This window comes from Candoia aspera, chromosome 3 (assembly GCF_035149785.1).
Source record: "Candoia aspera isolate rCanAsp1 chromosome 3, rCanAsp1.hap2, whole genome shotgun sequence".
NCBI lineage: Eukaryota > Metazoa > Chordata > Lepidosauria > Squamata > Boidae > Candoia > Candoia aspera.
Window position 1 is genome coordinate 135,428,907 of NC_086155.1, and position 26,033 is coordinate 135,454,939.

The 26,033-nt window shown below is 40.9% G+C and overlaps 2 protein-coding genes across 3 annotated transcripts in view; one reads left to right on the forward strand and one right to left on the reverse strand.

Moving 5' to 3' along the window:
- The first annotated feature begins 7,793 nt into the window (after positions 1-7,793).
- On the forward strand, positions 7,794-15,148 carry LOC134493959 (leukocyte elastase inhibitor-like). The gene is made up of 7 exons (XM_063298809.1): positions 7,794-7,896; positions 8,031-8,213; positions 9,409-9,546; positions 10,334-10,451; positions 13,092-13,234; positions 13,841-14,008; positions 14,717-15,148. The coding sequence occupies exons 2-7, from the start codon at positions 8,046-8,048 to the stop codon at positions 15,122-15,124; spliced, it is 1,143 nt and encodes a 380-aa protein (XP_063154879.1). The 5' UTR covers positions 7,794-7,896; positions 8,031-8,045; the 3' UTR covers positions 15,125-15,148.
- A 3,286-nt stretch (positions 15,149-18,434) lies between these two features.
- WRNIP1 (WRN helicase interacting protein 1) overlaps positions 18,435-26,033 on the reverse strand; it is a 41,309-nt gene continuing 33,710 nt past the window's right edge. Inside the window, exons 5-7 of one of the 2 annotated variants that reach the window (XM_063298810.1) lie at positions 24,138-24,293; positions 20,188-20,267; positions 18,435-19,541 (exon numbers count right to left, since the gene is read on the reverse strand). In XM_063298810.1, coding sequence (XP_063154880.1) covers positions 19,266-19,541; positions 20,188-20,267; positions 24,138-24,293 — 512 coding nt within the window. In that variant the 3' untranslated portion in view covers positions 18,435-19,265. Of the gene's footprint in view, positions 19,542-20,187; positions 20,268-22,492; positions 24,294-26,033 lie in introns of those variants that run through there. The other variant, XR_010067623.1, reaches the window with a different exon arrangement.

Genomic DNA, 26,033 nt, shown 5'->3' on the forward strand with positions numbered 1-26,033 from the left:
TTGCTGTCAGATTTATTAACAGCTGGGGTGGTGACAGGGCCCTACATTGCTCAGCTCCTGTCTCACTGAAATTGATGATCAGTTACACACAAATTGTATTAAAGTAAACTTTGATTTATTAGATTAATAGGAAGGAATGGATAGCCATTTAAGCTGAATGTCCATTAAATTAAATATTTATTTTAATAATGAATAGGGCAGTGTGGATGAGAAGGCTGGCGGGTGTTGCCCCCTCTCTTCCTTTCTCCATCATCACAGCATGGCATATCCCACTGGTCCATCTACCCCTCCCAAATCTTACCAACATTTTTCCTTTTTTTTTGCGGCTGCCACACCCAGAGGAAGGACTTTATCTGGACTCATGTACCAATAAGAAGGCCAGTTTGGTGTAGTGGTTAAGGCATCAGGCTAGAAACCGGGAGACCATGAATTCTAGTCCTGCCTTAGGCACAAAGCCAACTGGGTGAACTTGGGCCAGTCACACACATTCAGCCCTAGGAAGCAGGCAATGGCAAACCACTTCCGAAAAACCTTGCCAAGAAAACTGCAGGGACTAGTCCAGGTAGCTGTCAGGAGTGAACACTGACTCGCAACCCCCCGCCCCCCAAAATAATTACCAGTGCACACACTGATTAAACATCTTGTTGGCAGTTCTGTATAAAACAAAGCATACACTGCAGTTGAAAAAAAGATACTTAAACAATTGGTGTGCTCGTTAATATAAAATCTTCCCTTTGGAAGTGGCAGATGGTGATTTAGTCAACCTAAGCTAATTGGGCAATCTATATTAAAATATTGTTTGTACGCAGGGCAGAATTGTCAAGTTAAATGTGTCCTTGGACCTACACTTTAATAAAGAAGCAGACTGCATGAAGTGCCACAAGTACTTCCTCGTTTACTTGATAGTCATACATTCATTTTGGGGGGTTACTAGCTTGCTAAGAGATAAGTACTGTGGATCAATACCTTCCCCTTCTCTTTGCATCTAGCATGAAGATTAAGTTCTTAGCAGTTAACATTTGTGGTCTTATTTCCAAAGATGATATCAATGCCCGTGTCAAAATGGCAGTGTTCTGATTTATCTGCTTCCTTTCCCCCATGACTTCCTACCCAAACAGTATGGCTAAATGAAGCTGTGATAAAAGGGCAACCATGCCTATTGTTTTATGCAATGTTTGATATCAGTATTATCCAAAGAATTTTGTTTGGGATCATTACTTTTATTTTATTTATTGGGCTTGTAGGCCTCTCTGGTCATAATAGACTGAGTGACATACATACCCAATATTGCAATTTGATTAAAAATAAATGAAATATTATGTTCATGTTAACAATCCATTTGCTGCTAAATTCTGCTGTTGAAGCCAGTGGAAAAGTTGCCAGCAAGATGAGTAGACAAAGTAAATGAGCAGAAATGAACCATCCATGATATGCTCTAGGGAACAAGGTCAAAGTCTTAAGAGTAACATCTATCAGTTAATTTTTACATTCCTTTCTATCCCATTTAAAGGACTTAAGAGAAATTAAGTTGCTGTTGATAATAAATTAAGTTGCTATTGCCAGCATGCATCTACCTTTCTCCCAGGGGGCTCTGTCTCAGGGCGGGCACAGGAGATCCGGGACTGGGCTGGCCCAGGCACCAGCAGCAGCAGGAGCCACCCACAAAGGCAGGGGGTGGGGGAGAAGGCAGGGGAAGGGAAAAAGTGGTGAAGGCTTTGGCATCAGGGTGCCAAGATTTCAGGAGAGGTTGAGGAGTCCAAATATTAAGGGGAGGGGTGTTGATGTCAGTTTGGTCTAGTGGTTAAGGCTGCAGGCTAGAAACCAGGAGGCTGTGAGTTCTAGTCCTCCCTTAAGCATGAAAACCAGCTGGGTGACTTTGGGCCAGTCACACACACACAGCCCAACTCACCTCGCAGGGTGGTGGTTGTGGGGAAAATAGGAGGAAGGAGGAGTATTGGGTATGTTCCCCACCTTGAATTATTTGTAAAAATAATAAAGGCAGGATTATCTATCTATCTATCTATCTATCTATCTATCTATCTATCTAAATAAATAAATAAATAAAAATCTCCAGCATTAGCTAAGCCAAAGGGGAGAACAAGATACTCAAATTTCCCATACCTGGTATCGAAGGCCATCAGATATTCATGCACTTCTTTCATCTGGATCAGATTGTATGCATTCCTGAGGTCCTGCCTTGTAAAAATGCATGCCTTCTGTAAGCAATCGAGCAGGCCAGATATTAGAGGAAGCAGATAGTGTTCCCTTATCGTGATATCGTTGAGTGCGCTGTAACTGTGGACAATGTGCATGGGTTGTTTGTATTTATATGCTAATGCTTTTAATTGTTAATTTTATTGTAAACCACCCAGGGTCCCCCATTTGGGTGAGCTGGGTAGTGATAAAAATTTGAAAAATAAATAAATAAGCTATAAAGCTTAATCTAAAACATTACAAAAAGATAGAATCATACACTTCAGCAAAGGATCGTTACCTTGTCGTGGTGCTGGAGCTTGAGCACCTCAGTGATGCCATGAGCTAGACCGTGAAGGACCACCCAAGATGGGAAGGTCATGACAGAGAGGTCAGACTAAACGCGATCCCTGGGGAAGGTAATGGCAACCCACCCCAGTATTTTCATCACGGGAGACTGGAATGCTAAGATGGGCAGTCAAATGACACCTGGAATTACAGGTAAGCATGGCCTGGGAGAACAAAACAAAGCAGGACATAGGCTGATAGAATTTTGCCACTCACTCTGCATAACAAACACTCTCTTCCAACAACCTAAGAGACAGCTTTATACATGGACTTCACCAGATGGACAACATCAAATTCAGATTGACTACATCCTTTGCAGCCAAAGGTGGCGGACATCTATACAGTCGGTAAAAACAAGACCTGGAGCTGACTGTAGTTCAGATCACGAACTTCTTCTTCCACAATTTAGGATCAGACTAAAGAGATTAGGGAAGACCCACAGATCAGCTAGATATGAGCTCACTAATATTCCTAAGGAATATGCAGTGGAGGTGAAGAATAGATTTAAGCGACTGGACATAGTAGATAGGGTCCTGGAAGAACTATGGACAGAAGTCTGCAACATAGTTCAGGAGGTGGCAACAAAATACATCCCAAAGAAAGAGAAAACCAAGAAGGCAAAGTAGCTGTCTGCTGAGAAACTAGAAGTAGCCCAAGAAAGAAGGAAAGCAAAAGGCAACAGTGATAGGGGGAGATATGCCCAATTAAATGCAAAATTCCAGAGGTTAGCCAGAAGAGATAAGGAATTATTTTTAAACCAACAATGCATGGAAGTGGAAGAAGACAATAGAATAGGAAGGAGAAGAGACCTCTTCCAGAAAATTAGAAACATTGGAGGTAAATTCCAGGCCAAAATGGGTATGATCAAAAACAAAGATGGCAAGGACCTAACAGAAGAAGAAGAGATCAAGAAAAGGTGGCAAGAATATACAGAAGACCTGTATAGGAAGGATAACAATATCAGGGATAGCTTTGACAGTGTGGTCAGTGAGCTAGAGCCAGACATCCTGAAGAGTGAGGTTGAATGGGCCTTAAGAAGCATTGCTAATAACAAGGTAGCAGGAGACGACGGCATCCCAGCTGAACTGTTCAAAATCTTGCGAGATGATGCTGTCAAGGTAATGCATGCTATATGCCAGCAAATTTGGAAAACACAAGAATGGCCATCAGAGTGGAAAAAATCAACTTACATCCCCATACCAAAAAAGGGAAACACTAAAGAATGTTCAAACTATTGAACAGTGGCCCTCATTTCATATGCCAGTAAGGTAATGCTCAAGATCCTGCAAGGTAGACTTCAGCAATTCATGGAGCGAGAATTGCCAGATGTACAAGCTGGGTTTAGAAAAGGCAGAGGAACTAGGGACCAAATTGCCAATATCCGATGGATAATGGAAAAAGCCAGGGTGTTTCAGAAAAACATCTATTTCTGTTTTATTGACTATTCTAAAGCCTTTGACTGTGTGGACCATAACAAATTGTGGCAAGTTCTTAGCGGTATGGGGATACCAAGACATCTTGTCTGCCTCCTGAAGAATCTGTATAACGACCAAGTAGCAACAGTAAGAACAGACCACGGAACAACGGACTGGTTTAAGATTGGGAAAGGAGTACGGCAGGGCTGTATACTCTCACCCTACCTATTCAACTTGTACGCAGAACACATCATGCGACATGCTGGGCTTGAGGAATCCAAGGCTGGAGTTAAAATTGCTGGAAGAAACATTAACAATCTCAGATATGCAGATGATACCACTTCGATGGCTGAAAGCGAAGAGGAACTGAGGAGCCTTATGATGAAAGTGAAAGAAGAAATTGCAAAAGCTCGCTTGCAGCTAAACCTCAAAAAAACCAAGATTATGGCAACCAGCTTGATTGATAACTGGCAAATAGAGGGAGAAAACATAGAGGCAGTGAAAGACTTTGTATTTCTAGGTGCGAAGATTACTGCAGATTCTGACTGCAGTCAGGAAATCAGAAGACGCTTAATCCTTGGGAGAAGAGCAATGACAAATCTTGATAAAATAGTTAAGACCAGAGACCTCACACTGACAACAAAGGTCCGCATAGTTAAAGCAATGGTGTTCCCTGTAGTAACATATGGCTGCGAGAGCTGGACCATAAGGAAGGCTGAGAGAAGGAAGATCGATGCTTTTGAACTGTGGTGTTGGAGGAAAATTCTGAGAGTGCCTTGGACTGCAAGAAGATCAAACCAGTCCATCCTCCAGGAAATCACCTCCACTGCATATTCCTTAGGAATGTTAGTGAGCTCATATCTAGCTGATCTGTGGGTCTTCCCTAATCTCTTTAGTCTGATCCTAAATTGTGCAAGAAGTTCGTGATCTGAACTACAGTCAGCTCCAGGTCTTGTTTTTACCTACTGTATATATGGCTGCAAAGGATGTAGTCAATCTGATTTCGGTGTTGTCCATCTGGTGAAGTCCATGTATAAAGCCGTCTGTTAGGTTGCTGGAAGAGGGTGTTTGTTATGCACATTGAGTTATCTTGGCAAAATTCTATCAGCCTGTGTCCTGCTTCGTTTTGTTCTCCCAGGCCATGCTTACCTGTAATTCCAGGTGTCATTTGACTGCCCACCTTAGCATTCCAGTCTCCCGTGATGAAAATAACATCTCTTTTAGGTGTGTCATCCAGTAGGTGCTGCAGATCCTCATAGAACTGCTCTACTTCAGCTTCTTCAGCATCTGTGGTTGGGGCATATATTTGGATCACTGTGATGTTAGATGGCTTGCCCTGAATTCAAATTGAGATCATTCTATCGTTTTTTGGATTGTATCCGAGCACTGCTTTAGCCACTTTACTATTAATTATGAAGGCTACTCCATTTCTTCTGTGGTCCTCTTGTCCACAGTAGTAGATCTGGTGGTCATTTGATGTGAAGTGGCCCATTCCAGTCCATTTCAGTTCACTGATGCCCAGAACGTCTATCTTTAATCTTGACATCTCACCAATAACCACATCCAATTTGCCCTGGCTCATAGATCTTACGTTCCAGGTTCCAATGGTGTGTTGATCCTTAGAACATCGGATTCGCCGTTCACCACCAGCACCGTCGGCCGCTAGCCATCCTTTCGGCTTTGAGCTAGCTGCGTCATCACGTCTGGGGCTAGTTGAACTCATCCTCTGTTCCTCCCCAGTAGCATTTTGACCACCTTCCGACCTGGAGGTCTCATCTTCCGATGGTATGCCGACATATCTGTGGTTGTACTGATCCATTTAGGTTTCACGGCAAGAATACTGGGGTGGGTTGCCATTACCTTCCCCAGGGATCGCGTTTAGTCTGACCTCTCTGTCATGACTTTCCCGTCTTGGGTGGCCCTTCACGGTTTAGCTCATGGCATCATTGAGGTGCTCAAGCTCCAGCACCACGACAAGGTAACGATCCTTTGCTGAAGAAAAGAGACAATAGAAAAGCCAAAAGACCAGTACACTCCCTTTCCAGCAATCAACACCTAGATATGCAAAAATCAACACTAGGATTAACACCAGATGAACTATCAAACAGCACAGTACACCCTAATCAAGGAACTATTAACTCAGGCAATCAACCAAGCAGCAAACAACACCCCAATCAAAGAACTCCCAAGGAGAGAACAACACCCCCACCAACACAAGCAGGGCAAACCACAGTATATAAACAGAGAGCAAGGCCCACTCCCTCTTTGCACTGAAGATGTTGCCTAGTCTGGCAATGAAATGTCTGCAAGAAAACAACAAGGCTCAGAGAGCACCAAGGACTCCACAGTTCAACCCTGAGCTACAAATATTTGCTTCAATTAGTATAATTAGTATCACAGGGGTGACCAGTATTTTTCCCTATTTTGGAAAGATGCAAAAAATCACAGAAGCTTACATTGATTACATTAAATTAAATCTCAATATAATTCCACCAGTAGTTGATGTGGTCAGGGCAACTAGTAAGACTGCTAGTAATATGCCTTTCTCTGGCAGAGATTCAAAAGACAGGGCTCAATTTTCAGTTCAGTTCATTTCAGGCCCAGAACCTGGTGCTAAATGTTGGGATAGCCATCAGTGGCAATAGCTTGAAAGAGTAGGTAAATTCATATAGTTGCAATATCAAAATATACTCCCTCTATATATGGGAGTTATGTGTATCTTGTTCATTTGTGTTTTCTCTATGCTGCTGTTTTTAATCCAAGCCACAACATTCTTTATGTAACATTTGTGAAGGATAGAAAGATATTCACTGTTTTCCAGATTTTATTAATCAGTTCTGCCATCTTGCACCACAAAAAAAAAAAATAGATTGATAGATGTTTGTTTATTTTGGTGCCTTCAAATCAGTTTTTGACTCCAGGTGACTGTGTGGATAAAGGAAAGATGAATAAAGGTGAATAAATCATCTTCCTTGATTTGAGCTCATTCATGTGGTTTTCCTAGCATCAGTCAGGAAATGGCCTGCCGCTGATGCTTTCTTTTTTACTTCCCAGGCTAAATGATGCCCCTTGGATTTCCCAGATTCTAGATCTTGGATGTTAGGTTTTTTAAACTATTTGCTGCAAAGTGGTTGGAAGAATATAGATAGCAGTCTATAATTACAGTGATCATACATCCTTTATTGTAAACGACAGTCCTTTATTTCAGAAAGCTATCCTTTAGATTTATTTTGTTTTTGCTCTTGAATTTTCCTTTGTAAAGCAAAGTTATAAACTTTTTTTTTTAATCCTTGGGAACATCTTTCAGATTTGCCCCCTTTTCAGGTTTGTCCTTTATTTTTTCCAAGAAAATATGGCCAGTGTATCTACAATCCATCTCTCTAACAGTTGGTGGTTGAGAAGCAGCCTGTGTGGGTTGCTTTAGAGCAGTGTTTCTCACATCTTAGAGTTGCTAAGGTTGGCAAACACTGCTTTAGAGGTATCAGGGCAATTTCTGAAAATATATTGGGCAGGGTGTTTTCCCTAACAAGAAGGCTACATATATTTTCCACAATTGGAGGCCCTATGAGCGAGTTCTCTCTCACGTTGGTGTCTTCTGCTCCTCCCGACAGTCCCAGCTTCTTTTTTCTTTCTTTTTTGAGGGGGAGCGAAACTTCTGCAGCTGAGGCGCCTATGCTTGAGGGACTGTCTTCGGATGTAGGCAAACTCAGAGCAGCCCAACACTTCCTCCGACTCTCCTCACTCGCTCTCACGCCTTCCAACCCTCGAAGCCGGCCCCGTTCGCACCACCCTTCCTTACCAGCCGGCGAAGATCAGAGTCCAAGGGCGCTGCCGCCCCGGCGCTCCCCTTCCCGCAACGTCACAGCTTAAGACCTGCGCTGGAGTAGCGCTCTGCGCACCCAACGCACCTGCAGCAACGCCACTGGTCTCCCCTTGGCAGGTAAGGAAGTCCCTGCGGCCGTCGCTTCTTGCCGTTTAAAGCTTGTGCCTGTTTTCTGACCGCCATTGCTCTTTCTGCTGGTGTTATGATTTCAAAGATGCCTCAGAAGTAATTTTCTTTCTTTCGTCTTCAAGTTTCCGGTGGTCACTATGGATAAACTGGCTAATGCAAACTCGCAGTTTGCTCTGGATCTTTTTCAAAAGTTGAACGAAGACCACCCAACCGACAACATTTTCTTTTCTCCGATCGGCGTATCTTCCGCCCTGGGCATGATCTACTTAGGGGCCGGGGGTAACACAGCCACGCAATTCAAAAAGGTCAGCAGATACTTTTCTGACGTGTATAGTGTAGCTTCTACGAGGAATTGTGGATCTTTTGTATGGACAGTAGTATTTTAAGTATTGTGTATTTGAAACACCATTCCTAGTACAGGGAAGTTACATTTGGATTTAACAGGATGTTAAAATATATTAAGTGTATCATTGGACTTAGTTGCGACTTTCATAAAGTTATTAATGTCAGTAATGTTTCTTCTTTCATGTTATAGTCCACAGTTTTTCACATTGTGTTCTTTTGAACAAACAATTTCCAGGAGTAAGGGCAAAAAAAAAAAATTTAAACGATTTTCTATCTCTTGATCAAAGGTTCTGGGAATTTTATTTTTAACTCACAGGTTACACACCCTGAAAAGTTTGAAAACCCCTGGTTTAGATTTTCCACAGATAGTTTCCCAGCCTGTACGGAATCCACTGACAAGGGCGTAGGAACAAAATTGATGTACTAAAAATGCAATGAAGTAATGCCCTTTTTTCTCCCACGCCCTAAGTAAACTCAGCTTCTGGATTCATACTATTGGCTGCTATGCTGAATTTTTCAAGCATGCAAATAGGCTGTGATAAATAAAAGCAATAGCACTTTCTGCACAAACTTTTCAATCTCCATGGGGAATTAATATTTTGGTCATCAAGTGACAACAGTGTCAGCCCTTCACACATGTGAGCAAAGGGGAAATGAAAGAAATGTTAGGTTGCCCTCCATTGCATTCAAAAGAAACATTCTCCACCCTCTTGCTCTGCTTTATTGAAAAGCAATTGGTTATGAAAATGAGACTAACATGCAACTTTCTCTTTATCCATTAGCGGTTTGTTTTGTAGTCTGTTCTGATTCTGTAACTGATATCCTCAAGTCAGTTTGAATAAAGCCACCTGTTTTGTCACTTCCCCAAGATAGACTATTCAGTAAACAGGTTCAGGATTTGATAAATCCACAATTTTTCCCTTGCATATGTGCAACCCGTAGTATTAGTCTTAGATATGTGAATTTTTAAAATGAAACCTAAAAATACAGAGAATAGCCCAGTGAGTGCATCAGTGTGTTTGCATGTGCCTTTCTACTGGAGAAACTGTAGGTTTCTGAAATGTCTCCATTGTTCCTAGGCAAAAATATTTTTGAACTAACCTTAATTTCACTGGTCTTATTGGTACTAAGTTAGGACTTATCTTTTCCATGCAGATACTTCATGCTGATGGTGTTGAAGACTTTCATTCAATATTATGCACGCTCAATACTAAGCTTAACCGGAGCAATGCACCCTATATTCTGAAGCTTGCTAATAGGTTGTATGGAGAGAAAACTTACACCTTTTTGTCTGTGAGTAGATTGCTAAATAAATGAACATCAACTTATGGGTCATCAGAGTGGCCTTATAGGTCAATTTCAAATTTTATTAGACTATGATGTTCATCAGTACAGTTGTTCTTTGCTTTAAGTGAATCTTTAATCCCTTTTAATTAGGTCTTCTATGAAATATGCAGTTTATTGAGCAATAAAGTATAATGAAGCTCATACAATGAGTTAATTACTTTTCTCTCTCATTCATCCACACATAGTTATATTTCTTGCGAGATATAGAAGTACTGTGGCTAACATCATTAGATGGATCCAGATTTTCCAATTAGACTACAAATTGTATAGTATACACCTCTTTTCAGAAGAATAGACTTTCTTCAAAGACCTTTTGAAGAATGTACCTTTTTGTTCAAGGTACATTTCAGTCTCATAAATTATGAGACTCATAATCTGGTGTCATGGTTAAAGTACTGCAGTAGAGCTGGGGAGGCCTAGATTCAAGACCCCACTCAGAATAGTTCACTCTTTCTCTTCAGGTTAGTTGTGTTTTTCAGCCTAAACACAGTTATCATGACAATGAAATTGGAGAACTTCAATATAGACTATGTCAACCTTTTAGAAAGAGATGCCTTCATTATGCTGATTAATCAGCGCTTATTACATGCTTAAATGCACTGTTAGAAAACTAAGATTCTGGAGCATAAATAGATGAACAGTGAAAGGAAAGGCTGTCTAGCAGGAAAAGGAAGATTAATTGGATCTCTAGTTCATTGGGGATGATGATGATGATGATTTATAATTTTGCTAGGATTTCTTGACTAGCACTCAGAATTTGTACGGAGCTGAATTATCCACAGTGGACTTCTCAAATGCTCCAGACAAGGCAAGAAAAGAAATTAACCAGTGGGTTGAACAGCAGACCGAAGGTGAGTTTTTTAAAAAAAATAAGAACTATAGTTTTGTCTTTCCTTGGGGACAATAGTCAAACCCATACTTTTATTTGCCATAATGCTGCCATAAAATACCAATTTCAGGAATAAATGAAAGAGAAAACAAAATAATAGTATGCAATAGTTAATATTGCAAAATGGGTTCTTTTTGTGCAGCAGTTAATAAAGGATCGAGTCAGTAGCCCATAATTTGGTAAGAAGTATTTTGGACAGGTGTAACGAGTTTGATGAAAACTCAAGTTTCAGAACAACATACAGGAAGCAGTAAAAGAGTGTTCCAGACTGTCCCTGCCACCAGAGTATCCCCTGAGAGATGTTTAGAAAGTGGACATCCCATATTAATGGGTCTGCATAATGCAACTTGCATCCTTTTGCAGATGATGGGAGCACGCCTGCCATTCCCCATCTCCCTTGCGTTGTGGCACTATGTGGTCTGAGGCTTTCACCTAGTCTGTAGGCAGGGGCAGCTAAGGAGGAGATGCTACACAGCTTTGGTCCACTGCAGATCGCCAGAAAGACCAGTCACTCATACTGAACACTCACCCCCTTTTTTCCTTACCTCCTGGAGCTCTACCAATCCTTTACTCCTGTTGGACCAGGCCCTCCCTGACACACCAGATGAACCTGAGACACATCAGGGATGGGGTGGAGGTACCCCTCTGAACCAGAGACACAAGATGGTGGGGAGGTAAACACCCTTTCCTATCCCCAGGTTCCCAAGGGAGAGAGTGGAGATACTTAGTGCGTGGGGGGCGGGATATTCACTCCAGTGTTCTGCTCATCCCACTTCTGACACCCTTTGAAGGGGAACAAAGCAAGCCCTTTACCTTTTCAATGAGTGGAGTTCACAGACACTGCTTTGCAGCTGCAGAGAATACAAGGTTTTGCCCACTAATAGGGGGCAAGGAGAAAGCTTATATTGTGATCTTCTTTACGTGAACAAAAACAGCATCCCTTAACAACTAAATCCTGCTCCCTAGTAACCTGATTTCCCCCTTTTTAGTATCAGCCTTGATTCTGTTTACCCAGCATGCTTTAGCACTTCTAGGGGTCTATTTCCCCATTCTAGTAGCTGTTGCCTACAAGACCAGCTACTAGTTTTACTTCTCTGGTCTGCAAGCTGTAAACTATTATGTTTTAAGCAGTTCTTCATCAGGCCACAGTTTCAGTGCTAGCCAGAGACACTTTGTTAGGTCAAACTATTTCTTTGGTTAGTTTCTCCTTCATTCTCTGCATAAATTTCTGATATAATCATGTAGCATCATGGCCTTATTAGGCTACCCAATTGTACCAGCAATTGAGCATTTCATCCTGTTGCATATTCCAGCAGTTAAGACCAATTAACCCCACTTCATTCATAGTGTAAGAATTTTCTTTTATTGGAGAGTTACCTAGTTCTGATTTAGCAAGTCAGCTTCACCTGTACAGTAGAGTCCGTAATACTACATACCAGCTGTTGGAGCAAGTCCCCTGCTCATTTACCCTGGACTGACTTCTGAATGATGATGGTCTGAATTGCTCTGCAAATATTATTAAATGAAACATGATAAACATGTCGTTTAGTATCTGACGGATGCTTTGGCAAACAGTTTTACCTATTCTCTAAACAGAAAGCTCAGGAGTTGAATTATGTTCACTTGATAGCCCAGACAGAACCATTTCTAAAGGGGAACCCCCAGCTTTTTACAGAATTTAAGAAAGCTTTCTGGGGGGAACCTATCTTGATGATGGGCTAGGATGTTAAGTAGCTGTGGCATGCTGAGAGTTTTAGATGAGGAGAATGGGTCAGAGTGGAACATTTTGAAGAAAAAGGTAGAAAACAAACAGTATGTGCTCTAGGACTTTGCACAAGATTTCGCAAATGTAAGAACAGCTTTGCGCTGAGCAAAATGCACAGAAAAGTTAAAAATAATATATGCTATAAAAGAGGCCACGCTTTATGGATACCTTACTTTCTGTAGCCAAGTATGTATATGTGAGTGTTATCAGTGTTCTAACCCTCTCAAATTATTCTGCAACTTCATATATCTTGCTGATATGGAACCTGTGGTGGGAAAACAGGCATCTGCAAAAGAATGAAGATTAATACCTGTGGGATTTTTCTCTCCTGATCTGAAAACATTAAAAAGCTGCTGCATGAAGGAACATAAAACCAAAAATGGAGTCATATGCAGTTGTAATATAAAAAGAAGCCCCACGGAATAGTAACTGAATCTTGTTTTCTGTTCAGTTCCCTATAGGTTACCTGGAAGCTCGTTTAGCTTTTGGTGTTGGTCTTCCTCAAGTCCCCCCCGCCCCTGTTCTGTCTTTTGAACAATTGAAGAACACTGAATGTTTTGACTAACATATTGATTAAAAAGAGGATTTTATTTTAAATTGAAGAAGTAATGCTGGAGATGTGGCGCTTTATGCACATGACAGAGAGTGGCCAATCCGTGCCATTCACAGCGACTTTTGCTACTTTAGGATCTTTTTAAAAAAATTATTTAGGAGTGTGACTGCAGAGGGGAAATGTACATTAAGAGAGTGCATCTAAATTAGTCTCATTGATCTGATAATTTTATCTAGAGCTCAACTCTTTGCACAGCTAATTAACACTGTAATTTCTCTATCAAGGTAAAATCCCTGAGTTGTTATCTGAAAGCTCCATCAGCGAAGTAACCAGACTGGTTTTGGTGAATGCTATCTACTTTAAAGGCAGCTGGGCAGAGGCATTTAAAGAAGAAGAAACTAAAGACAAGCCTTTTAGACTAAATAAGGTAAATGAATTGTTTTTTCATACTGTCTCTCTTCTGTAACAGCGGCTTGTTGTTTAAGCATGTGTGGCAATAAACGCTATCAGGATGCATCACCAAGCCTTTATGATAGCACTGAACACATAAGCCTAATTTACCCATGGATAGTCATGTTTTAATGGCTTATATCAGTACCTTTGGACCTAATCACATGTAGCGATATGAATCTCAGCTTTCCCATAAGTTAAACATAATTCCATTTTGAAATAGTTTACTGAATTTAGTGGGTCATTTGCCTATTTGTCAGCTCTAATATATGAAGGAAAACAGCTAAAAATGATATAGTAATTTTTTTTTTTTTTACCATAGGTTGGTTTTTCCTTGGTTTAGTTTTTAAGTTAGTTTAGGTGTTCTATTTACCCTTACCTGGAAGTGAATTTCATTTAGCTTAATAGGATGTGTATGATTTCAAAGAATAGCTATATGTATTAATACAGTTTTGCAAAGATCCACTTCTTCTGCATGCCCTCCCAGAATTAGTTCCATCAGCTTCAGCATATACATGCAGAAGTTGTTACTTCTTTGTTGTTTTTATAAGCTCTTCAGTGTAATATTCTTAAAATAATCCAGACAGAAAAGAAGAACGTGAAGATGATGTTCATGAAAGAGAAACTTCCTTTTGGTTATATCCCTGAATGCAAGTGCCGTGTGCTGGAACTCCCATACCAGGGAGAAGAATTTAGCATGATAATCCTTCTGCCTGATGATATTGAGGATAATTCCACAGGCCTGGAACAGGTGATTCTGTTGTTTTCTTCCTATTTCTATATACAAACACAAATTATTCTAAATACAATGTGAATACAGTAGTTGGTAGGATCACTCAATACACACAGACAAGGTTTACATTATGCATTGAGTGGCTGCACATACATTGTTGGGGTTCGGAAGAGAGGCTGCATTATTCTGGGGATCCCCAGAAAATCTTTAGTTGAGTCTCCTGCATTTTTGTGCCAGACACTATGAAGTCCCTAATCATCTCAGGAGAAAGATTTGAAAACAGATTAGATTTGAATTAGATTTAAATAGAAAGCATCTATAAAATAAATGCTTTTTATGTTGTATTTGGACAGGACAACCATGGTTTGCCTGAAAATACATCTTTTAAAAATATTTCTATGTTATATTTTTCCTAATAATGTCTGTGTTATAAGCTTTGCATTAATTTACTTTTTTTTTCATTTGAATATCAGTTAAAGCTGTAAATAGTTTGGCATGGGGCAGAAACCGGCTAGCCATGTACTCAGTCTACTGCCATATTTTTTGTCTCCCACAGATAGAGAAACTCCAAGTGTGGGACATAGAAATGTGCTCCCTGGCTTTGCTAATTCATTCATGTAGAAGTCAGTGGTGTCCTGCTTTTCAGCAAGGCGTTTCTGTCTGCTGAAATGGAAATACTGTGCCACAATAATACAAGTAATTACTTCTCTTTCCTTGCTGTTTTAGCTGGAGAAGCAGCTTAGTTTGGAGAAACTGCAAGAGTGGACCCAGCCGAAAAATATGCCTTCTGACGTTGACATCTATGTACATCTACCTAAATTTAAGCTGGAGGAAAGCTATGATCTTAAATATTACTTAACAGCATTGGGGCTTTTAGATGTGTTTGACAGTGGCAAGGCAAATTTGTCTGGAATGTCAGGAGCCCAGGACCTGCATGTGTCTAAAATTGTTCACAAGTCATTTATAGAAGTAAACGAAGTGGGCACTGAAGCAGCAGCAGCTACTGCTGCTACGATTATGTTACTTTGTCTGCCCAGGGAAGAGGATTTTATTGCTGACCATCCTTTCCTATTTTTGATCCGTCATAATCGAACAAAAACTATATTATTCCTTGGTAGATTTGCTTCTCCATGAAGAGTATAATGAATCACAAAGCCACCTTTCAGCCTCCTGCAGAACACACATTTCTTTGCCTGCTTGGGGGAATAGGCATGAACAAGTTGGGTTTCTCCAGATGTTTTCCATCTTGGATTTTCTTGTGCTCTTGAGGCTATTAACAAGTTTTATATGATGCTTTGCTATAATGGACAGCCATCTCTAATCTAGGACTTTCAGGTGTGCTTGACTGCCATGCTTTTAATTTCCAGATAGCTCTTAATTTCTGAAAAAGCCATGGAAGTGATAAGACCAAAGCTTCATCAAAATGTGTTTTCCGTGAGAAAAGTACAGAACGAGGGGGCCTCAATAAGGTTTGAATTTCTGCCAGTCTCCAAATGTCTGAAGGAGCCTTAATGTTCTCTCCACAGATCTTTGTTATTTACTGATAGAGTTGAATACAGTCTAGGGACAAAAACAGGAATACATGATGCCATTTAGCTGGGCAAGATATCACAAGATTCCCAGCTGTCAGCTCTTAGTAGGAATCTGCCTGCTCTGACTTAGGTCTCCTCTTCCTTAGATGCCAATATTTTCCAGCCAACAGACATGGATTTCTCCCATTTCCTGCCTGCTTAAAAAAATGGGGAGCCAAATAACAGATATTTTTTTCATTAGATAACTCTACATGTTCCTCAAAATGAAAAGATACTTGCAGATGTTCTTAGTAAGCATCTGCTCTTTTCATTCCTCAGACACCCTTTTATTTTCCAAGAGAGGAAAGAAGGAAAGAAAGTCAATCAGCCTCATCTTTCTGTTCCCGAAGGGAAAGGTTAAGACATTTAACAGTCTCAAAAGATTCCCTCACTAAAACAGGATGTTATACAAACCAACCAATGAAGCAGTAATTCTGCCCTCCCCAGAAAACTAAGACAGACTAAACTCAAGAAATGTCAAGAAATGCCCTGAACAAGCCAGCAAGTGCTAACCTGAAACAGAATAACAATAAGCCAGTTGAATGTCAAGAGCAAAACACCCTCCCCACAGGTCACTATTGCCATAAAGTCCCTTATTTGCATACAGTATCTGTTTTCCCTAGACAAATACAAGTACTGTGTTGTTATTTTACTTAGCCAAGGCTTCCCTAACTTGGTGCCCTCCAGGTGAGAAAACTCCCAAAATTTCCAGCACGTTGGGAATTTTTGGGATTCTGCCTGAAGAAGCAGACACATTCCTTCTCTACTCCATGTTTGAATTTAGGCTGGGCGAAAAAAAAGGTGGGGGGAACCTCTCACACCTAAGAAGCTTGATTTGTCTTTCTAAACAGCTGTTTTACCTGCAACAAAATTGCTAGAAGATAAATGCAGCTGATGGAATTTCCTGTTCTGTGAAATACATAGTGTTGGGATGGAGGGAAGAAAAAAGGTTAAGAACATTTCCATCCAAGAGATACTTGATGGGGTGAAATCATGGAAAACTCTGCCTTTTCCTTCCTGCTTTTTCAGCTTATTGCTATTTTAGGGCCAATGGTGGCTTGGGCCATTAGCTAACACCATTTTTTCAGCTCTCATTGTTCAAAGAAGGCTGAGAAAATGCTTGGTGGCTGAGGATGTGCAGACATCCTTGTAGGCATTGCAGCTGGAACTGCTGATGCAGGAAAGCTTGAGCGGGCTAAAGCTGCTCAAAGTGAAGCAAGGTAGGGAATGGCAGCTTCCTGCAGCTTTGTTGTGTGGCTAATTAAGGTCTTACTGCATGGAAAAGCACCCAGAGGGGCTTTTGAAAAGCTGGGAGGTCAGAGGGGCCAAATGTAGGATCCTCTGCCAGCAAAGCAGGTACTCAGATACAAACTGAGTTCTGATTGTAAGCTGTATTTAAACTGGGACTTTATTATCTTCTGGACTTGTTCCCAGCTTTACTATACTGTTTTGAGACTTTTAAAAAAATACTGCATGTGATTTTTTTTTTTTAATGGTAACTTGCTTTGAGAGAGAGACTAGCTATAATTCTAGAAGTAGGTAAGGAAATTTGAATGGAATAAATGGCCATGCTGGTTGGAAATTCTGGGCGCAACCCAGCCGGAGGATGATATGGGAGATGCGATCAACTATTCATTGAGATATTCAGACGCAGGTTGCCTCTTTCTCCAGAGATTATGTGCTTCCCCTTCATTTGGCAAGAACAGTTTTTAAGACTTAACTCCATGTTCACGTCCTCCAAATCTGAAAAAACAGTGCAGAGTTTCACCCATGGCTTATTGAAATAAGATGAAATTAAATTCAGACATGTGATCAGTTTCCTCACAGATCTTCTGTTCCTTTAGCCACTAACTATGTAATTCAATAATTTTTAATGGTGGTACAGGGTACATTTCTGCTGCCCTCATTAAATATTCTGAAGGCATTATAATGTAATCATGGTATGTTAACAAATGCTATTGTTATTTTAATGCAGCAGGATTTTTAACCAATTAAAAAACTATGCTCCCCCAAAAGCTATGTTCCCCAACAGACTGACATAGCGTCTACAGCACCATTTCAAAATGGAAAGTGTGACTTTTTAAAAAATTACACATTGAGTCACATTAAACTTCAGACTGAAGGCCCTTCCTCATGTGCAGCTAACCATGGTACAATCACATTACCCTTATCTCATATCTGCCCCAAGCGTGAGACAGCTTTAGGTCAACTTTGGTTGCATTAGTGTTACAATATCAGTTTTGCTATTAAACCAACAGCAACATTATTTGAGCCAGACTAAGATGTAGGAGAACGTTCACAGGAAGCTGCCTAGAAATGGTGGCCATGGTCTCAGTATCAGACCCACCCTGTTCTTGCTGCACCAGTGTGATGTTTCTCACTCCAGCTCATGACTTGCTGAAAATCAAGGCTGTGTTCTGCCAAATTTCCACAGGGTTCCTAAGCAGTCAGTGCAGCATCTACAACAAAAAATCAACTTTCACTATTGCCAAACTCCACTTAGATTGTTGGGCAAGATTAGGAAACAAGAACAATTCCTCCTTGCTTTAATGCTATTCTGGGGTAAATACAGAATCTTGGGAAGCTTTAACAGGACTGTTCATTTCTAACTTGAAAAACTTCTTCCCGGAATGTCTTGACATCTGGGCTAAGTTGCCATTTATGAGATAAGCTGCCAATGAATCACTTCAATCACTTGTTCGTTTCTGTCTACTTCCCCTTCCCAGCCCACCCCCCGTCACTCACAACTACAGACATATGGAGCTTTGGGCTACCAAAATGAAATGTCATGAACTTACTTTAAGACTGCATACCAAACAGAGTACCTAAAATATTACAATAACCAAAATCCTTTAACAAAACGGACCCACTGATTTTTAAATTAATTTTATTTACAGAGTTTCAAAAACAATTTGGCAAGCTACATTTCAATTTTATAAGTGTTTTTTTTTTCATCTTAAGGTGCAAATGCAGTCTTTTTCTTGTGAAGCCCCTTTTCACAGACTGGAATAAATCAAGTTCCAAGCAAGGACATATGTCAAAATTAGGCCCTTTTAAGTTCTACAGATTGCACTGGGAGTATTAAATCTATACTTCTATTAGTCCTGTTGAAAAAGCCTAATACCATTTTTAATATTTTTTTAAATAATGTCCTTTATACCCTTGTTTAAATCCAGTGATTTTAGTTGTTCTTCACCTATATATCTGCATACTGAATATATTTGTATTTTATCCAAGGTTTTCAAAACAGTTCTTACATTTTGCATAAAACTTACAATAAAATTTTCTTTGTAGTACAAAATGGTTTAGGAATGTGCAGCTATTTGGATTTCAGGTGGAAAAGGAGCAGTTCCTTAACTGCAACATGTATTTTCCTGGGACTACACAATTAGTATAGAGAAAGTGTGGCTTCTTTTGACAACATCAGTGAGCATATCCATACTTATCCTGAGCAACGTTTTGCCTTGAATCTGAATAGCAGAATATCCCTAAAATGGGTTCAACTATGCCAAAAATAATGATGTAATTAATATTCATATTATATAAATACAAAAAGGTAGGCATCCCACTTTGAGGCTACCAGTTCAGAATGGCTAGCCCAGAAAAATATGGCATTCTTAAAACTGAAGTTAACTTTTAAGAAAAATATTACAAGATTAATATGAATTACGTGTGACAGGGAAAAGAAAATACAGGCTGTTCCATCAAATTCTGCTTTGTGTATAAAAATTGATCCCTTTCAACTCTTCAGGTAGATATTCTTGTTCTACAGGATCCTTGTACATAGGATTATATTTATAATCTTTACCATAATCTAAACCTTTCATAAGCCTGGTTGGTGCATTCCGCAAATGTAAAGGAACAGGTGGAAGTGGCCCTTGGTGGTCTCTCAGGCATGCTTTCACATTACTGTAAGCTCTGTATACTTCGACAGACTTTGGTGCTCTGGCAAAATAGACTACACACTGTGCCAGTAAGACCTACACAACAAAAAGAAGGGGAAAATCAGAGAAGGAAGGGAAATCTACTGTATGTTGCACTAAACTCTTGGAGGAAACATAGGATAGTACGATTATTACATTTTGTTGAAAAATATGGAATTGACAGAGTGGCAGGAAGAAGTGGCCGATGTCTGCAGTATGTAACCATGCATAAACAAACAAACAAAGCAAATGCCACTGAATGTGCAAAACTTAACATTCCAGGAATGGAACATTCCATAGTTCTTTGGAATATTCTGTTCCTTTTCTGGACCACACCATTGTGATGGTGTGGATTGTGATGATCTGGACCTGGTTCAGTCCTGGAATACCACAAACTGCTTCTGGTTACAGAATATTAACTTTTGAGAAACTGCCAGATCATCCCCAGAAGATCATGACTGCCATGAACCAGAGGAATGACTGTTTCCGCGGTTTTCTGCAACATTCCATTCCCAGAATGTTAGGTTTTGTACTGTACATCCTACATGGAATTCATTGGTGTATATTCCAAGGAAAAAGGCACAAGGTTACATTATTAGTTATATAACTTAGTAATTATATACAATAGAAGGAAACAAAAGTACAGTAGTAGGAAAGAGTAACATTTAGTAGTTCTAATGTTGATCGTTATAAATTACATTACCTCACACTCTGGCATTCCAATAAAGTGGCATCCTTGATAAGCAGCCACAGCTTGAGGTAAGGCCAAAGGATCTGCCAATCCTATAATGGAATTTTATATTCTAATCAATAATATAATACATCAAGTCAAGTCGACTCAATTAAAGCCCTACATGGCATAGGACCTGTCTATATGAGGGACTGCCTGTCCTGCATGCTCTGAAAGTGTTGGCTTGCTTCAGGTCTCATTGATTAAGCAAAGTCATCTAGAGGGACCCAAGAGGCAGGCCTTATGTTGCTGCACCTGCCCTTTAGAGATTCAAATGGCCCCTGCCTTCAAATGATCTTTAAAACCCTAGATTTTCTCCTAGACCTTGGGTTAGGATGGTTGGGCTAGACCCTTTAAGATGGGGGAAGGGGGATGTAGAAGGATGGTCTGTTGCTCCCTTGGACACTTGCTTCATGGATGGTTGTTTTTCTGAGTGAGCAGCCTAGAAATTTGATAACGCCTAGAGCGCCGCTGGAGGAAGACAAAAACTGAACCTGACCAAACACAAGCTAGAGCCGCGATTAAGGCCTACCTTGTGGCAGTAAGAGTGGCGAAGCGCCAGTACTTCTCCGCTCTTATTGTGTCTGCAGAATGCCGCCCGGCAGCCCTGTTTTAAGATTACCAGATCCCTTTTAGGGAAAGGGGAGTCAGAAATCCATCTACAGGGCCATGTGGAGGAATTTTCGGGGCACCTGCAGGATAAAAATCGCTCGGATCCGGACCAAGTTGGACTCCAAGCATGAGACAGAGTCAGAGGAGATACCCAGGGAATGTACTTACCAGGTTATCTGGGACCAGTTCGATCCTGTTGAACCCAAGGAAGTGGACAGGATCCTTCAGACTGTAAATGCTACCATGTCCCAATTAGACCCATGCCCCTCTTGGCTGGTGAAAGCAGCATGGGAGGTGACATGTGGCTGGGTCCAGGCGATGGTAAACACATCCTTGAGAGAGGGGGTGTTCCCAGCAGCCTTTAAGAAAGTGCTGGTGCACCCCCTCCTCAAGAAACCATCGCTGGACCCTACTATACCGGACAATTTTTGCCCCGTCTCCCACTCCCCTTTTGGGGAAGGTGGCTGAGAAAGTGGTGGCTTTGCAGCCCCAGAGGATTCTGGATAAAATGGATTATCTAGACCCCTTTCAGTCAGGTTTCAGGCCCGGTTATGGGACGGAAACGGCATTGGTCGCACTTATGGATGACCTCTGGTGGGAGCGGGATGGAGGCAGTGCATCCATCCTGGCTCTTCTTGACCTCTCAGCGGCTTTCGATACCATCAACCATGGTATCCTTCTGGACCGACTCAGGGAGTTGTGGGTGGGTGGCATGGTTCTGCGCTGGTTCACCTCCTTCCTCCAGGGTCGGTCCCAGTCGGTGTTCATAGGGAGCAAAAGATCCGGCCCGCGGCCCCTCCTATGGCACGGGTCCAGGTTACCTAAGGGACCGTCTCCTCCCCATCACATCAACCCGTCCCACCCGGTTGTGCAGAGAGGGCATGCTATGCACCCCGTCTGCAAGAGAATTCCATCTGGCGGGGTCCAGGAGGCAGGCCTTCTCTGCAACAGCCCCTACCCTTTGGAATATCGTTCCCCCAGAAGTGAGATTGGCTCCCTCCCTCCTGGACTTTAGGAAACAGCTAAAGACCTGGTTCTGTAATTATGCCTGGGGTGGGAGAGAGAGTAGCCATTCCTGGGGATGGTTAGTTTCTTAGAAGGACCCTGTTCTGCCTGCAAATCATAAAGAACTTCCAGCCATCAAGGTTTTTATTATATTTATTTTATTATGTATTATAGTGTTTTACAGTTTTATATTTTTATTTATGTTTTATTGTAAACCGCCCAGAGTCCCTTTTGGGAGATGGGCAGTGATAAATTTGATTAATAAACAAACAAACAAACAAACAGGATATATTTGTCCTGTATAACTGCCAATGGCAACATATTAAAACTTGCTATCATAAATACTCTCCTCTGTATCATTAATATCAAAGAGAGAAGATATGAAAATAGGTTTCTCTTTAGGACAAACGACCCAGTCTCTAATTCCACTCAACAAAGAAGCAATATCTTGCTGAAAGTCTATAAGCTCAAATCATTGGCTCACAGCCATTGCTGCTTGCTTGTAACCGAAGGAACAAAGCAATTCAGGGGATAAGCTAGAAGGCAGCTAGATGGAAAGCTATCAGTACATATGGGGGGCACCAGAGTAACTGAGAAAAAAATATATTTTCAGCCAATAATCATTGCAAGCCAGGCTCTGGTTTCAAATGGAACACTGTACCCCAGTTTTATTCTTTTCAAGCCAAGTGTCACAAGTGAACAATCACAGGAGAACAGATAAAGTTTGTTCACTTTGACCTCTTTCCCTCAATTTGGGATCAATGGTGAAAGTGGACATCTTGTCCAAAGGCTCCCAAAATAATGGAACCAGGATATTTAATGTAAGTTAAACACTATATAAAGGCTTTGGCTGATGTATCAAGCAGTAAATACAATGAAGAAAGAAGCCAGCCAACTCAACTTTGTGAGGCAGAATGCATAAAGAGAATAGTCCAAAGTCGTCTAGGGAGCTTCATGGTCGAGTAGTCAAATAGAGACTTTAACCTGAGTCTGCCTGGTCTATATCTGGAAGAAACTATACTGCAATATGCAGGGACCCAGGCTGCAATGATTTTTGTCACCTTAGGGACATTCAAGTTAGCCACTGGAATATCAGCTAGCCAACTGATTTTGATATTGGAGATCTCCATATTTGTCTGAATATTTAGGTATATCTAAAACCCTATACTAGGCAAGCACAACATAATTTGGGAGCCATCCCTCTGTCCAGTATGTTTGAAGATTCATTAACTGATGCAGGAGCAAGCATATCAGTTTCAATAAATCAAATACCCTTTTCACAGTGGTATCCATTAAACAGTCAGATAGCTTCTGAAGGTATAATGTAGCCTGTTACAGCCTGAACCTCTCCTGATATGTTAGTATTGCAATTCTCAAAATTCTAAGCTAGTACTGCCATCCATGGGGAGTTGCAGACTGAACCACCTGGAAACCTCAGGTAAGGGGCAGGTTTGTTTAATAAACAGACTCCCAATTTTTATTTTGAATTAGCCACAAGTGCGCCTACAGTGACCAAGGACAATAGGTTACTTGGTGATAACACATGGATAAGCAATTAATGTGTATAAAATTGGTCTTATGAGAATACATTGTGGGGGTGAGAACCTACCAAAACAAGAAGCTCATGTCTGATCCATGACATCGGGGTGGTCAAAGATACGTTGCTGTCTGTGGTGAAGGACATAATTGTTTCCCTTCCCTATGCAGAACATTCAATTGGACTGGCAGGTGGACTTTAACACCAGCGAGGGCTAGTATCCACCAGAAGACTGGACGACCAATTATATGACAAACACAGCTCTGTATTTACAGCTAGTTTGTTGGCATACACAGCTCTTTTTCCAATAGAGGGAAACAGCTGATGGTTGCCACCACTGCTTTCCACTACCAGCAGCCTAAAGCTATTGGTTCACTTTGTCTGACAGCAAGGTTGGCTTTGCACAGGTTTTTCCATACCTGGGGGGTTCACTTACCTGGCTTCCCATAACATCCTGGGTCTTGCAAAACTGAGCTGACTGACTTCTGGCCAAGCTCCTGCTCCAGAGCAAATGTCTCAAAAACTATTTTGCCACCATCGCCTGCTCCTTTGTTGTTGCTCTGGAGGCAGGTTTTCCCACTTCCCCTACCTTGTAAGAATGAGAATGGGGTAGGGAGCTGGTTGCTGTTATTTGTGCTTTTATCTTGGCCTGATGGAGGTAAAGCTGGTTGGCAACATGGGGGACAAAACTACTACAGTGGTTGTGAGGGTCCAGGAGCTAGCTGGATGAAAATGCCCAAAGAAACCCGCATCCTCTTGAGCTACTCACCTATATCCTCACTTGCAAATCTTACCAACCTTCTTGCTACATACAGTGGATCCTCACCCCCTTCAAGCATTCGAGCAAGCCAGTAAAGGGAAGCATTTTCGTCAGAGCCACGCATAGATTTGTGGAGCGCAGAGATGCAGTTATAATGCTCTTCACCTGTTGAGAAACAGACCAAAAGCAACACAATGCTTGGATCATCCAACACTTCTGTGTAGCAGAGGCAGTGCAATTTAAATGCCTAATTTTTTCAGATGCATATATTTATTACAATCTGCCTGTATTACCTTTAAAGACAGATAAAAGTTCCATTCTTCAAAGTAACTGTGTACAAAAACCCTGCTGCACGTTTTTTGTTCCCAGCCTCAACTGCTTCTTCTGGGACATTATATCAAATGTTTTACATTATGTTATACTGGTAACATAATGCATTACAATATTCAGGACTGCATCATTCTCCCTTTGAATTTCAAGGCAAACCCTTTTACATTTTCATTAGCGAAAGTGTACGTCCACATCCCTCTTCTGTGGGATTTCCTGAAGGCGGATCTAGGCATAACTCACAAGAGTGGCCTCTTCCACAACACACAAGGCTAACTGACAGCTGTTTTTAGTAGCGTTCCGCACAAAGAGCCAATTGGTATCAGGTCAATATAAACAGCCTGTCTATGCTGCCTGTCCACCGCGCTAAGGTTTCAACTTAAACAAAGCAGCTGAGGGTCTTGTCACATTCTTGGGAATGGCGTCACCCGGTCTCCTCCCACCAAGGTGGCCTTTAAATGTTTCAAAAGGCAAGCACAACCAGTTCTTTTCAGGTGGCATCCTTTTGTGCAGTGTTTTTAACCCCTTAGATGTTTTGAAAGTATTAGAAATGGAAAATTAGGGGGAAAGTTAGCCCTAATGATATATAAATACGGTTACACCAATATTATTATAACTGCCATTAAATATTCGTCTCTAAAAGTCCCAAACTATGCATGGAATGAAGAAAGTTGTGACCTGCAACAGTGTCTTATGAAATAATTAAATAGTATCCAAAGGAGAAAAGTAACCTAAAACAATCTATGGGGCCTAGGGAAAAATAAAAATAACAGCAGATTACGAGATTCTTCTTTATAGCAGCAAAGGTAACTGGAGGAATAGTTCAAGAACAGAGACAACAGGAAGAATTAGAGTTGCCAAAGAGCGAGTAAAAGAGAAATTATTTCTGGATAATGTTGAAATGTATGCCCTAAAAGCTTTAACTGTTAATTTCTGTAAATCAGACTGCACTTAAAGCTCATTTATAACTCAAAAGCTGCAACGCTTAGAAATGTATCACAGCCCTTCCCAGTGGATGTCTTCAACTTCTCTGGCCATGCTGGTGGGAACTAGAGGAATATTCAGTCCAACATACCTGAAAGGCCCTGTGCTTGAAAAGGCTGGTATAAATATTTATATTTATATAAAATATTTATATAACTAAATATTCAAGTTGTCTTGAACAATTCCAGGCCATTAATTCATTTAACCCATAACTGTTTGCACTGGTTCTCCAACTGGAACACTCAAGAGAATTCTTGCTGTCAAACATACATTCTATCTAGAGATGCTGAGAGACGAAATTACGGAACTTCCTTTTGGAAAGTTTGTGCTCTGATAGTTTTGGTCCCACCCCAACAAGTCTATTGGACTTTTACTTTGGGATATTAATTAGCTTTTCTGAGAGCTTATCTAAGTGGAGTCTACTATTCATTTCTCTGATTCAGACATTTTGGATGAGTCACTGATTACATTGGCTTCTGTATTTCTAATTAAGGATATCTTTTTTCACTTTCATGGTATATGCTACCATTATTCTAAACCAAACCAATTCAGTTTACAGTGCTCAGTGGGAAAAAAAAAAGGCCAGTGACTGGT